Here is a 14,315-nt window from a genome sequence, read left to right on the forward strand (position 1 = left end):
AAGGCCCCACAGCGCCCGAGCCCTCACTGCTAATACACAATTTCCAGATGATTATTTTATTCAAAGAAACTTTCGGTCAGATGGAAGAAAAGACCACAATTATAAAGAGTACTGAAATTGAATAGCCACGTATCTGTATTTTCAAACGAGCTACATTTTAATGACAAGTGTATCGTATGAGTGGTTGTGTACTGCTATTCGTCTCCGTCAGGAATTTAAATAAACGCTTTCCCCGGGATGCTAGGAATGTGCCGCCGCAGCGGGGAAACCACAAAATCTAGGGGTGGAATATCGAGAAGCGACTGATTCCAATCGACATCTTGAGAGAAGTGGCGGGCACCAGATCCCTGTATCTAGGATATATAATATAGGCTGTAACTTGAATGGGGTCGCATAAGCGTTGATTCCATGATCTGCGTGGGACCAAATGTCGACAGAAGACCTGAGGGAAATAGGGATAGAAACGCGAGAATTTCAACCGCATGATACTCTTTGATGGTCATCTTCTATAGCACAGGAACGTTTCCATCGGAAGGGTGGATGTTCGCTACTAGGTCGATCGAATGGTTGCTACATTGTGCCAAGGGTATTTACTGCGCCCTCTGTTGAAGGACACGAAACGTCTTCCGCATAAAGGATCGGGTAGGTAGAATGGGCCCATCCGGTAAGTCAGGCTGTCTTGCACGATCCGTGTTCATCTTCAAGATCACCCTTTTTAGCTTCTTGGGTCCGAGCGAAAGCTTCCAAGGCGGTCTCGAACTGGAGATCAGTCCATGTATCTTCTGCGATGTCGAACATCCGCAACACGCCAGGCCGTACGCGCATGAGACGGTTGTCCACTTTAATGAGTCGCATGTCCCGGTTGGATGGCATCTCCAGTCGTGGTTCTTGCCGCGCATCCATCTGCCTTTTATCGCTGAACCAGTTGCGCACCTGGCGTGGAGTACTGTACACAAATGTCACGACAAGTGCAGTACAATGTCGCGACCGTCTCACCGATTCACTGCAATAGAAAGAAGGTCTGTCCACACGTCATCCGGATAGGGGGTCACTTCAGCATACGCCCATGCCATGACGGCCGACTGAAACCAATTGGCGATGGTCCGCTCCGCGGAGGACACTTTCAGAGCTCTTGCTTTCCACTTTTTCCGCATGGCATCGTGGGCCTTCTGTGCAACCTGCCGCCGTGCACGTTCTGATTTCGATTGTTCCGCTTTGATGCTCACAGTAGACGGGCGGTTGCTAGACTGAAAGAAGTATGAGCCGGAGTAGACCAATCGTATTGAACAAGATGACGCACCTGGGAAATAACGGTAGAGGAGTTTCCACCCACAAGCATAAGAGACATTATGACAGCCACCTCCTGTACTTTCTCGGGATATGAATGGAAGCGACGGTCATGAGAGATGAGATGTCCATCTTTGCGACAAATCAAAGACGTAGGACAAATGGTGGACTCGAGAAGGTAGGATGTAGAGGGAGTAAGAACAGACATTGATCACTTCAATTGTCAAAGCTAAGGGGCAAGCTAGCAGCTATGGGGACGAGAAATGCAAACGACTCGCTCTTAACCGACTTATATATAGTGCGTGAGTGGCCCGAGGCATGGGCTTTGTGTCTTTGAGGGCCACAAGTTTGAAGCCACGATTGCTTTGTGCTCTGAACGGCCACAGCAGGAATTCCGACTTAGCAGACAAAGCAGCCAACGTGGTTTTCACAGAATACGCTATCGATGAGTGTGACGCGGCACCGAACAAATGAACGGTATCCAGATATCACATTGCATTCTTCGAATGCCCATCGGTTCCACGAGTACACCCGATGTTGACGCCACTACTTTCAGAATCCTGCGGACTTGAATAATGAGGGGTATCGACATCCATCTGGCAGAGCTACTTATTGACTGGATGAGTCTGGCGAGGACGCAGAGTAATTTGGAAGAACCACTTCACCAGAAATTGACTTGCATTTTGAGTTCTGGCACCGACGTCTAGTAAGTCAACAGCAACTTCGCCCATCTCGTGCTCCACTTTCGTATTTACCAAGCACCTCGTAGACACACAGACTGGGGACTCTTTGTCAACCTTCAAAAACTACTGAAAAAAATACAGCGCCAGACCACATACATCTAAAAATGCACCATCACACACCACCATTCATCCCATCCAACCTGAGACGGCAATATGCATGTTGACCGAAAGCATAGACATCTACCTTCGTTTGACTGCACGACACACGAGCCGTCAGCGACACCCGCAGACCCAACAATAGCAAGTGAAAACCCAATTTTCATCGCAGCAAACAAATTCCGACAACCAGAAACACAGGTGGAAGTTCACCCAAGATTGCATTATGAAAACGACCAGATTGATTAAGAGGATGAATGTTACAAGGATATGTCGACATGCCGCAACATAGATAAATGAATCACGACACTTCCTAGCCTGCTTAGCCGTAGCCAAATCTTGAGAGGACAGGACTCAGGAGAGTCACTGGCACTGTCTCGACGGTAGTGCAGTCTGACACCGAGCAGCGTGGCATATCTCTCTGGAGAGAAAGGAAACAGCATAAGAGACTTTTATATATGTTTTTGGGCGCTAGTGTATTCCCCACGGTCACACACGAAATTACGGCGCGCCAGGCGCTTGAACATTCGAAGCCGGGCTAATACTTGAAGTTCTTCACTGTGGTCGCGGTGAACGACGACGATGCTTAGAGCATGTCTCGCACAATGTGACGTCTATCGTATGACCTGCATACTTGATGCTGACATTCCGGTTTGTCAGGCTCGCGTTCTGGAATTCCTTCGGGGTCAGCACGCTCCGTGTCACTGCACACGTCTGCTGTTCTTCAAGTTTCTGTCATGCGCAAGCGTAAGTCTCGTGTCGCAGAAAAGGCCAACGTCGAGAAGCGTCAACAAAGAGAACAGCTCGCGAAGGCGAATCGCCCACATATTATCCTTGGAAACCGTCCCGACGATGTAGCCAAGTGGAAGGACTGCGACCTCGCGAAGGTCATCGTCACGGAAGAGGATATTCTCGCCTCCCCGATACCTCCCATTGAAACTACTCCGTTCGATGAGTCACAATTACCCAAATACTTCAACTTTGGTGTTGGGGATCGAGAGAAGGAGCTGCTGTTCGATACGTTGCCCAGCTTGACGTTGGAGGGCGTAACAAGGATCAAACAATCTAGTGGTCGAGTCGATGTGACGTCCCGTTATCAGCAAGCAGAGCCTGAAGAGGCTCTTAAGACAAGCACGCTGGCAAGGCTGGTTGACCTTCGCAACGCGAATGCGCGCGGCATAGCGTACGAGAACCGCAAGCGGATCATTGCCGAATTCTCAGAATCCGAAAACCCGATGGACACTGGCAGACCAGAGGTCCAAGGTGCGTAGTTTAACAACGCCGTTTTTGAATGATTTCTGACAGGGCATTGCAGCCGCGCTTCTGACGCTTAGGATCCGGAAATTGTGGGATCACTTGAGCAAGTTTAAGAAGGACATCGGTAACCGTAGAAGTCTCCGCAGGCTCGTGCACCAGAGGGCACGAATACTAAGATATCTCAAGCAGGTGGATCGGGATCGTTACGACCGAGTGCTTGAGCGGATTGGGTTGGAACCAGAGAGTGTCGAGGGCGAGTTGGTTGTTTGATGCTGTTTCATATACAATTGCTTCTAATACAGGATGCCTTTCGACTTGTCCCACTATCGATACGGGGCTCCTTCGTTTCTAATCACCGAGAAGGACAGCATCGTAGGCGAAGGCTTCAAATTGAGTAAGGGTGAGGCTCGGACCTTCGCTGCAATAATCCGTCTGATGGAAGCGGCAGTGATAATCTTTCATTTACGGGACGAGTAGAATCCTTCAGCTGTCTCAATGGGCTGCTTCGTATTTCAACGCGAATGAGAAGAGTTCCGAAGGGCAGTCGCGTAACATTATAAGCCAGCTCTGGCACCTGTAAGAATATCTGACGTTGGCCAACTCGAAATTGAGTTGCCTTGAGACTCTATTGATGGACCTTGTGAATCATCTTCGGTGTTCTACATAAGTTCAGTCACGATGGTGATTGAGATGAGCATGTACTACTACTCCACGAACCACGAGACTTGCCATTTATAGCTCGGGCAGAGCGGATGGCCCGAGGAAACCGAGCAGTCCCACCCGCTCGGCTTCGACTACGACGGTCAGCAACACAACCGCTAGGCCATTCTCCAATTCACTTACGAGCCCCATGGCGGCAGGTGAGTCCCCATTATTTCATTCATTTGCATCGCGCCATTCATTTAACTACAGTTTCTACCCCGGCCTCCATGGTCGACTTTCCTTCTTCGGAATCCCACCTTTCTCCTAGTCACTCTGACATTCATTTTCAACGTCAACGTCACCTTCCCTTTCGTCGAATATCTCTTCCAACCCCTCCGAACCTCAATCGGCAGTCTGTTGTGAGTACGGCGTCGTTCGACTCGTTGCCCGAGGAGGATCTCTCGCCGGGCTTCGTGGTGCCTGTCGTTACACCGGCTGTCATCAAGAATGCGACAAGGCCTCCGAGGCATCGACCATCCTCTCTGGATATTTCCCGGAGAGCCCCCCGAAGGAGTCATATGCAGCCTGTCGATGAACAGAGGGAAGCGAAGCGTCGAAAGGTGATCAATGAGTTTCACGAGACGGAGAAGTCGTATCTCGATGGGCTGGAGCTGATCTACTCCGTGCGTTCTTGACTTGGTCCTCTGTTGAATAGAGATCTGACGCCTTGGTGTAGCACTTTCTGACTCCCATCGTTGCTTCACTGGATACGCCCCACCAACTGCTTGATCGCTCCGAACTCACGTCAATATTCTCAAACTTCATTGACATCTGGAACCTACACCGCTCATTTTATGCATCCCTCACTGCATTTCTCGATACATCTGCGTTGACACAGCCAGCTGACCCGCCTCCGCCCCTGTCTCCCGTACTTCTTGCGCATTTCCCCTATCTTTCCCTTTACACACCGTTCGTAACGTCGTTTTCCGATGCACTTGCATCATACGCTTCTCTGCTTTCGACCCATCACACGTTTGCTTCATTTATTGCTAAGCAGGAGTCTGATCCGCGCTGCGGGAAGCTCAGGTTTCGCGATTGGCTACTCACCATCGTCCAGAGGTGTCCGCGATACTTGCTTCTGCTCAAGGACCTCATCAGCTGCACAAATTCAGAAGATCCGGAGTATGCACAGTTGACTGCAGTCCACACGCTGGTTTCGAAGAGTAAGCGATTTAATCTCAGCCAAATGCAATTTTGAAATACGAATTGGTTTCCAGTCACGTCATCCCTGAATGCCTCCCTTCATTCACATGCACAGACTCTCGCTCTCCTCGCCCTGCAGCGGAACACTGCGAACCTGCCATTTCGATTGATCGTCCCTGGACGTACATTTTTGAAGCGCTCGCCGCTACTTCACTTAGAAGGTTCTGTGGCGAAAGAGCGCGAGTTCTTGCTCTTTAGTGACTGTGTCATCTGGCTCGCAAGTGCGGATGGCGATGCTACTTCAGAAGCCCCCATAAGCGTGGGCGGGGGACGGCCACCTCTGGTACGCACGCGCAGCAAGAGTGATACAGACACCCCTGCGGTCGAGGCTATCAAGCGCAAGGATTCAATGCTGAAGTTTAAGCTTCTGCATGGGAGCCCGAAGAAGAAGATGCGACATTCCAGCACAGACGAGAGATGGGTGTATAAAGGATTCTTGGATTTGATGGATGTAGAGGTGGTTGTTACGCCCGCGCGAGAACCGGGGGAGGAGAGAAGGTTTGAGCTATTGAGTCCACAGCAGTCCTTTGCTGTCTATGCATGTAAGTCCACTTTCCAAGGCATTGTGCATAGCTCTGAGCATAGTTCAGCGAATGAGGAAGAACGAGACGAGTGGAGTACAGCTATCCGAAATGCAAAGTCGGCTCTGTTGGTATCGCTGAACATGATGCAACCTAACTCCACTTTGACTTCTTCGTCGTCAACCAATCATCTACGACGTACTCTACAAGCTCTGCCTTATCCCCCGGAAGAGAAGGAGAAGCCGAAGAGGGCGAAAGTCGAGCATTTTGTGCCTGCAATATGGATACCTGATGGGAAGGCGCAGAGTTGTATGCGCTGCGGGCGGACATTCGGCTGGCGAAGGCGCAGACATCATTGTAGATTATGCGGACGATGTGTTTGCGCCAGCTGTTCGGGCAAAGTAAGTTTTATTCAATCTGTTCCGCGACACTACCAATAGTTTCCAGACATTCTTTGTGCTAGATGACAGCTCGAAGGACGGACATAAACCAGCGCGCGCGTGTGACGCATGCTACGAAACAGTATTCCCACTGCTGGATATGAAAGGCGTCTCCGTACCGGCAGGCACGATACACTCTCGCCTAACGCTGTCTGGCCTCAAATCTATGCCATCCCTCATGCTCTCCGATCGAAGTGGCAGCTCTCCGTCAGCGCTTATGGCAATTGACGTGGATAATCCGAGGCGAATCCTATACAGAATGGAAGATGAGGTCGTCGCAGCCGACGAATTGGAGGCCGGCCCATCTGTTCCAGCGATTAGGATTAAGCCAGCTTCACGTCCGCGGAGCTATATCCAGATACTAGAAGATTTCCAGGAGCACAACAATGGGGATCCTTTCCCATTGGTGAGTCCCAGCGGGTCACGGTTCAGCGTGGGATCGGAAGGGTATTCCTCCACTATCCTGGATGAGCGTGACGAGGAGCTGGCGGAGGATGCACACACCCAGAGTAGATCAACGCACTCGCCGAGCCGCGCGGTGTCAAGTCTTCCCCCCACACCAAGGAGGGAGAATACGGCGCGCAGGGGCATGCGCTTCTCTCTCCCTGCAGTTGCCCTGCAGACAAACCCCGTGACAGCACGGCAGGACATTGTGGGCGAAGGTAGCTCGCGCAGATTTTCGCTTGTGCTCAGCAGGGGCGATACCGTGAGTCGAGGAAGTAGCGGTGAGAAGGCGCGCTCTCATGGGTCGGACTGGGGGTTTAGAGAGGGGCTTGCTGCTATCAAGCTAAGCGAGCTATTGGGCCGCATGAAGGGATCCCCAAGCTGACGCGAACAAGCTAGAGTGCTTGCACTGTCTTCAAATTTAAATTTAAATTTTGAGCCTGCTCCATCTTCACTTATTATACATTGGGGACCACTTGTACAAACATCATTTCTTGTATCAGTTACACATAGATTACTGCGCTGTATTACTATTCACACTGTTGGAATGACCCCGAGCGGACTTTCATATATTCGGAAGGTTGTCTATACTCATCATGATTGTTCGACGGCTTCGACGTTAGACGCTACAACTTCGTTTTCAACATTCGCGATCGCGGGATGATTGAAATCGTTTCAAGTTTAAGCTGACCGCGTCAACCACCCTGTCGATTGTCGACGTTGACATGCTCCTTTGATTCTATCGTAATGTTGTTTGGCTCGGTCGCGAAGGATTCTGACACAAAACTATCATTGATGCATACTTCCCTGTCACGAGGCCGCGCCGGTTATCTGGAAGCTGTGGGATTTTGTACTCGGGCGCGGTATGCGACTCTCATCCTTGGAAGTATAATTCTTTATCTAACGTTGGCCATTCGGTACAGCAGTGGTTTTGTTTTGTTTTGAGGTGCACGCAATTGTTGTGAGCATATGCATCTTCACATGAATGCTAGCGGTGTTTGCTTGGCCATGGTACGACGTGTAAGCCACCGAAGTTGTGGACTTAATTCGAGTCCGAGGTCGGCCCGCGTTATCGAGCAGTGGGGAGCAGTTTGTTATCAGCGGGCCAGATATGCACAGAAAGGTGGTGTTGTTTTCCACATCTACGAACGTGCTACATGCGTTTCTGTGTGGCACGTGTGGCACGTTCAATATCGTTTGTTTGTTCGCTTCTGCACCCTCATTCGTCAATCTCGGGTTGGCTACGGGTAGTATTTGAAAGGGCCGCATGCGGTGCTCTGCGCTGGGAGGACAAATTACTTCAGAGGTATGATCTATTACAAGACGTCTCAGAGTGGCATACTTACACGCACACTATCTTCTCTCGCCCCTCATGACCATACACAAGTCTACTCCAACACTAATTCCACATGCCGTATCATTGTCAGTCGTGGGACGAGAACGCACTTCAATTAGTTCTACATCAATGCCCGGCATCCCTAAAATAGGTGTGTCTTGTTTGACGACGTGTTCTGACAAACGTGTCATTGTTTTTGCATATGTGCCAAGCTTCAAGCAAATTTTTTCTGCGGCGTTAGGATTACCTGAGTGGAGGAGTGGACGACTACCTTACTTCGTCGCTAATGTAGAGCTTGCCGATGTCACGGATGGGCTCAAATCCGAGGGTGTCATTCCTGCATGCTACGCGAAGTTGGCATGGTTCTGAAGCGCCCTCCAGCAGTTTCGGAAACATTTCGATGCTTCTTCCGAGAGTGATGAGGTATATTAGAATCCTGGAACCAACAGAAGGCCCTCCTCAGCATCCCCGAAGATGCAGAAGTTGCTCCCACTCTTCGTCGTCGCGCTTGGTGTGTTTCTAGCGGATGCAGCCACCACGAGCTTGGACGGGATCTACTCGCTTGTGCAACGCCAGATCCCACAGCATGAAAACTCGTTCACGTTCTCTTTGATCGCAGGCGGAGGAGATTCCTTCGTGATCAGTGATAGCGAAGGTGATAGCGGCGGTATCACTGTCGAGTGTACAACTGTCAGTGCGTGCGCCAGGGGGCTTTACACGTGAGTTACATGGAGCGATCTGCACACGCTTCCCTAACACACTGTCACTGACCACAGTTACGTGACCCGCTTTGGCGGAGTCGACATCTGGTGGACGGGATCTCGTTTAAACCAGCTGCCTGCAAGTCTTCCAAAGGTTGGAACACCTGTGAATGGAAGCGCTATTGTGCCTTACAGGCGAGTGCGATCCGGAATAGTTTGATGGCATGACTGCAACACTTTTTTTTCAGATACCACTTCAACACCGTTACATTCGACTACACGGCCGCCTTCTGGAACTTTGATCAATGGGAGCTCGAGCTTGATTGGCTTGCCCTGCGTGGCGTGAACCTGCCTCTGGCATGGGTGGGATATGAATATATTCTAGTGCAGGTATTCCAGGAATTCGGACTGACCGATGCAGATATCGCGTCCTTCCTCTCAGGTCCTGCCTTTCAGGCGTGGAATCGGTTTGGAAATATTCAAGGCAGCTGGAGTGGGGCGCTACCTACGCAGTGGATCAACGATCAATGGGCACTCCAGCAGCAGATCGTGCAGCGGATGGTAGAACTCGGAATGACACCTGTCCTGCCGGCATTCACTGGATTCGTCCCTCGCGCGATGTCAACGCTCTACCCTAACGCGTCCATCGTGAACGGGAGCCAATGGGAAGGCTTCCCTTCTACTTTGACTTATACGACATTTTTGGAGCCGTTCGATCCACTCTTCACCACGATGCAGAAGTCGTTCATCTCGAAGCAACAGGCTGCGTATGGCGCAAATGTCTCACATGTCTACACGTTAGATCAATACAACGAGAATGACCCATACAGTGGAGACGTCGGCTACCTTGCAAACATTTCAGCGGGCACGTTTGCAAGCCTGCAGGCCGCGGATCCGGAGGCAGTGTGGATGATGCAGGGCTGGCTGTTCTTCGCTAGCGAAGCCTTTTGGACAACGGAGCGGATCGCTGCATTCCTAGGTGCTGTTCCTAGCAATGACAGCATGATTATCCTCGATCTATATTCTGAGGCTGCGCCACAGTGGCAGCGCACGGATTCGTACTACGGCAAACAATGGATCTGGTGCGAGCTGCACGATTTTGGAGGAAACATGGGGTTTGAAGGCAACCTTCCCGAGCTCGTCACCGGTCCCATTCAGGCTCTGAGCAACGCCAGCTCGATGAGGGGTATGGGTCTTACGCCGGAGGGACAAGAGGGAAATGAGATCGTCTACGATATCCTACTCGACCAAGCTTGGTCGTCCACATCTATTGACATCGCGTCCTATGTTGAAGCCTGGGTGGCCCGACGCTACACTGTGCAGGATCTCCCGTCCGCGGCACAAGAGGCCTGGACTATCCTTAGTACTACTGTCTACAGTAACTCGGACCCCAACACTCAAGCAACTATCAAGAGCATATTTGAGCTCGCACCTGACCTCTCCGGTCTTACTGATCGCACAGGACATCATTGTACTGAGATTCCCTACGACACGAACATAACGATCGTCCCGGCGTTGCAGAACCTTGTCCAAGCGGCCACCGAAAATCCACTCCTTCTCTCGGTTCCAGAGTTTATGTATGACGTTGTGGATGTGACCAGACAGCTCCTCGCCAACCGATTTATCGACGTATATAACGAACTCGTGTCAACATTCTACTCCACTGGTGTAACAGCTGCATCTGTCAAAAACGCTGGACAGCCGCTCCTGACTATTCTTTCAGACGTCGACACGTTACTCTGGACAAACGATAACTTTTTGCTGAGCAACTGGATCCTCGGTGCGATCAACCTCTCGGACAACAATGGCACGTACGCCGATTACCTCGAGTATAATGCTCGCAACCAGATCACCCTTTGGGGCCCGGATGGCGAGATCAATGATTACGCATCAAAGCAATGGGCTGGCTTCGTCGGGACATACTACTACGATCGCTGGAACATGTTCATTACGTATCTGGAGGACATTACACAGAACGGAACAGCATACAACGACACCGCCATCCAAACCGTAATGCTGAATTTCGGGAAGGAGTGGGATACCCAGACTTATAGCTTGTCGGCAACTGTGTCGGGAGATACGATGTCCATCGTTGATAGTTTGATACAGAAGTGGCTATGAGTTATCGACCGCCCACAAATTTACCCATACTTACAGATAACCGAGAACCATGAATGAAAGATACAGTTCCAAAATGACACTCGCCCAATGACACACATCAGGCTCAGTCTGGATTAGTGGGATGAAGCGACGAATGCGCCGTTCTATCTAACAAGGATACATAGGATTGCCTGTGGTCCTTCACAATCACCGAGCGCATAGCGCACTGCGAGACAGCTATGCTCTTCGCCTGCGTTTGCGACCATCTTTATCGCCACCTTGTAAAGACTTCATGAGTGCCGCCTTATGGCGATTCTTGTTCTTGACATTGGTGGCGGAGTAGAAATTCGTCGCCTTGCGCTGTGAATCCTTTCTGGTGAATCCACGTACATTTAGAAATTCATGAAAAGACTAACCTTGTTGGTCTTCATGCGTGGCTCCTTCGCCTCCGCTTCGCCATCGGATACATCAGCTTGCGCTGATAGAGACACGTTCTGTCCTTCGTCATCCTCCTGATCCATGGCCTCATCACCTCCATCCTCTTCATCAGTGCTGCTGAATACCGTGATAGTCCTCGCCGCATCTTTCGAGTCGTCTTGGAAGACATCGTTCCAGCTGAGACCTACTTCTTCGCCCTCACTTACGGCATCCTCTTCCTCAGGCCCTCCTTGGTCCTCTTCACCAACTTCTGATGCATTCTCCTCACCTTCAAGAGGTCGCACATCCTCACCCACAAATGTGTTCTTCTGCATGATCGACCCCAAGTTCTGCTTCACGCCCACCACAGGTCTCCCCTCGCCGTCCTCCTCCGTCCTCCCTTTACCCGCCGCCTTCGTTTTGCCTTTTGCATCTAGGCCCAGCCGTCGCGCCCTCGCCTCCCGCTCGTTCAGCTCCTCCGAGCGCTCCGGCGGAGGCACGAAGAACGGAATCCGGCCACGCACCCAATCGCTCAGCACGATTTTCGCGACTGCCTCACGATCCGGCTCTCCGCCCTTCAATAGCCGTCCCTTCATCCGCGCTAGCCCTTCCAGGAACTTTTCCGGTTCCCAACCCTGCACCTTCTCAGCCCCGCCCTCGCTGTCGCCCTCCGCTGCCGAAGGTTCAGTGACCTTCGTGGACTCGGGCAGCGGTAGCCCGTATGTACGCGCAAGGTACACAGGCTTGACGCGCGCGAGGAGCGCCGGGATGTGTTCCGAAGGCGTCGCGAGCGCCTCGACGCGCACGACGCCCTTCAGGACGGTGGACGTGTGTGAGTCTTTTGCGGACGTGGGTACGATACCAGGGCAGTCTATCAGATATATGCGCTTCGTGAGCGTGATGTATTGCCAGACCTGCGTGCGTAATTCGGGCTCGGTTAGATGGTGACATGTAGAGGGAAGGGTGTGAGTCTACTTTCGTCTCTCCGGGTACGGGTGCCACATTGCACACTTTCCCGCTTTTAAGCGTGTTGATAACGCTGCTTTTGCCGACGTTGGGGTATCCCACAAATCCCACGGAAATCTGCTTCTTGTCAGAGTGGAGTTGCGAAAATTGCCGCAAGAGTTGGATCAACGAGCCTTTGCCGAATGAGTGGTTTGGCGAGGCATGGAATGCGATCGTAGGGTAGCGCGGCGTGAGCTGTTGTATGTAGCGCGCCTGCGGAACGTCAAGGTAAGCAACAAATAGATCACCACGACACGTAGATCTGAACGCACGGTAACCCAATTGGGAACAAGATCGCATTTGTTGATAACGAGCACGACCTGCTTATGTGCCTTCTCTTTCTTAACGAACTCGAGTACAGACTCGCATAACGTGCCTATCGGGTCCCGGGCATCGAGGATATGTAGAATGACATCCGAAGAGTCAATCACTTTGTACAGCTCTCCGTAAATTCTCCGGGACGTGCCCTTCGCATATATAGGCTCGATGATGTCTGCGTGTGTGGGCTGGAAGTTTCCGGATGCTGAGGTCGATGCAAGGTGCTCTGTAGGGCACTATTATGAATCATCACAAAATATTTCACAGCAATTCTTACACGTACCTGATGTCCCACCTACGTTATCCGCCGCGGCGTCGGCTTCTTCAGCCACCGATGCGCTCAGCTTACTGAGCTCTTCAAATGTACCAACGTCCAAGCGTGGCTTTTTCCGCTGTGCCTTAGGCCCAAACGTATCCTTGAAAGGCTCAGTCTCGACTATATGCGAGCGCTGAGAGCAATCTACACGATGAATGCCGCAAACCATGAAAGGAGATCAGGCCGACCTTTTGGAGATGAGGATTGGCCGCATCATCAAGCAAGGCCATAGGGAGCTTATTTCTGCGGAGGAGAACCGAATACGGGTCATGCTGTTTCCCCGCAAGACTTGTGCGGAAATGATCCAGGGCAGTTTGTGAGATCACTCTAGTATTTCCTGATGGGAGCTGAGCATCACAGAACTATACAAAGATGAATGCAGACGCACCAAACCACCGCCGGTCGGGCTGCACTCTGCCTGGCTTCGTCTCGTCCTCTCCCTTCTGAAACGCAGCAGCCTGTATGATTTTTCCATCCTTGTCCCTCACGGCCTTGCCGCCGTTGAGCATCTTCAACCTGGCGACTTGTTTCGCATTGCGGTAAAAGTTTTCGCCCTTGACCTTCTTGAGAGTGGGCTGAGAGGAAGAAGAAGAGCGAGCCTTGGGCTGCTGCGCCGCCTTTTTAGCGGGTGCCATGGCCAAGCCTTGCTGTGAGCAAGATGAGTTCGACGACAACTCGACTAAAGGTCGAAAGATTGTAAGTAAGATACACAGCTAGAGTAATTTCGACTACATCACATGACCATAAAGTGTCGCATTTCCGCCATTTTGGGCGGCAAATAATAGCAGAACATGATAAGCTCGAGATGTAGTACCTAATTAAATCGAAAAACTGAGTCACTTGATGAATTACATCGAAAATGTGTGAAGAAAGCTAAATTATGGAATTCATACCAATCTAGTCTATCTCATTTTTTTCTCATTAAACGAGCCTGGGGATTACAAGCATGCGAAATGAGCTGGTTGGATTAATGTCATTTTCTTCTGGGACTTATATCTAAGTAAAAAGTAATCGAGAAGTTCCCACGGACATATTCACTGAGCCGATAATCAAATAGTACAGCGCATACTACATACTGTCTTGTCTGCATTTGCTGTTCCTAATCACTGACTGTTGCCGGCGACACAGCTACACAAAAATGCCATACAGTCCAGCAGCCACTAGGTCGACAAAAGAAAAAATCTTGAAAATTCCGAGTACCTTCAGCCGATATTCCTGTCAATATGCGTATTTGCGGCATAGAAAAGACCATCATGATCATTGTATGTATATCTGATATCAGCAGTCTTCTTCCAAGCGAAGAAACTAAAGAATAGACTTTGCGATGTCTATCATGCTGTTGCGAGCGTTCTCGTCCGTTGCGGAATCATGTATATTTCGGATTGCTCGCATTCGAGTCTGCTAGAGGGTTGGGCGCGTACCCCCGCAC

General features: G+C 50.8%; 5 protein-coding genes across 5 annotated transcripts; 3 read left to right on the forward strand and 2 right to left on the reverse strand.

The window, feature by feature from the left end:
* Positions 1-669: 669 nt before the first annotated feature.
* FIBRA_04864 (uncharacterized protein) lies at positions 670-1,495 on the reverse strand (the record flags this gene model as incomplete). The annotated part of the gene is made up of 3 exons (XM_012326649.1): positions 670-946; positions 997-1,247; positions 1,301-1,495. 3 exons carry the CDS (start codon positions 1,493-1,495, stop codon positions 670-672), a joined length of 723 nt encoding a protein of 240 aa, XP_012182039.1.
* A 1,368-nt stretch (positions 1,496-2,863) lies between these two features.
* FIBRA_04865 (uncharacterized protein) lies at positions 2,864-3,653 on the forward strand (the record flags this gene model as incomplete). Its single annotated transcript, XM_012326650.1, has 2 exons — positions 2,864-3,389; positions 3,442-3,653. The coding sequence occupies 2 exons, from the start codon at positions 2,864-2,866 to the stop codon at positions 3,651-3,653; spliced, it is 738 nt and encodes a 245-aa protein (XP_012182040.1).
* Positions 3,654-4,233: 580 nt separating this feature from the next.
* Positions 4,234-7,078, forward strand: FIBRA_04866 (uncharacterized protein; the record flags this gene model as incomplete). The annotated part of the gene is made up of 7 exons (XM_012326651.1): positions 4,234-4,243; positions 4,296-4,708; positions 4,762-5,248; positions 5,303-5,830; positions 5,879-6,118; positions 6,171-6,210; positions 6,250-7,078. The coding sequence occupies 7 exons, from the start codon at positions 4,234-4,236 to the stop codon at positions 7,076-7,078; spliced, it is 2,547 nt and encodes an 848-aa protein (XP_012182041.1).
* A 1,425-nt stretch (positions 7,079-8,503) lies between these two features.
* Positions 8,504-10,851, forward strand: FIBRA_04867 (uncharacterized protein; the record flags this gene model as incomplete). Its single annotated transcript, XM_012326652.1, has 2 exons — positions 8,504-8,748; positions 8,979-10,851. 2 exons carry the CDS (start codon positions 8,504-8,506, stop codon positions 10,849-10,851), a joined length of 2,118 nt encoding a protein of 705 aa, XP_012182042.1.
* Positions 10,852-11,067: 216 nt separating this feature from the next.
* Positions 11,068-13,521, reverse strand: FIBRA_04868 (uncharacterized protein; the record flags this gene model as incomplete). Its single annotated transcript, XM_012326653.1, has 7 exons — positions 11,068-11,190; positions 11,247-12,161; positions 12,223-12,465; positions 12,525-12,796; positions 12,854-13,019; positions 13,075-13,223; positions 13,275-13,521. The coding sequence occupies 7 exons, from the start codon at positions 13,519-13,521 to the stop codon at positions 11,068-11,070; spliced, it is 2,115 nt and encodes a 704-aa protein (XP_012182043.1).
* Between the last annotated feature and the right edge of the window lie 794 nt (positions 13,522-14,315).

Source organism: Fibroporia radiculosa (genome assembly GCF_000313525.1).
Source record: "Fibroporia radiculosa TFFH 294 genomic supercontigs, scaffold3574, whole genome shotgun sequence".
Lineage (NCBI taxonomy): Eukaryota > Fungi > Basidiomycota > Agaricomycetes > Polyporales > Fibroporiaceae > Fibroporia > Fibroporia radiculosa.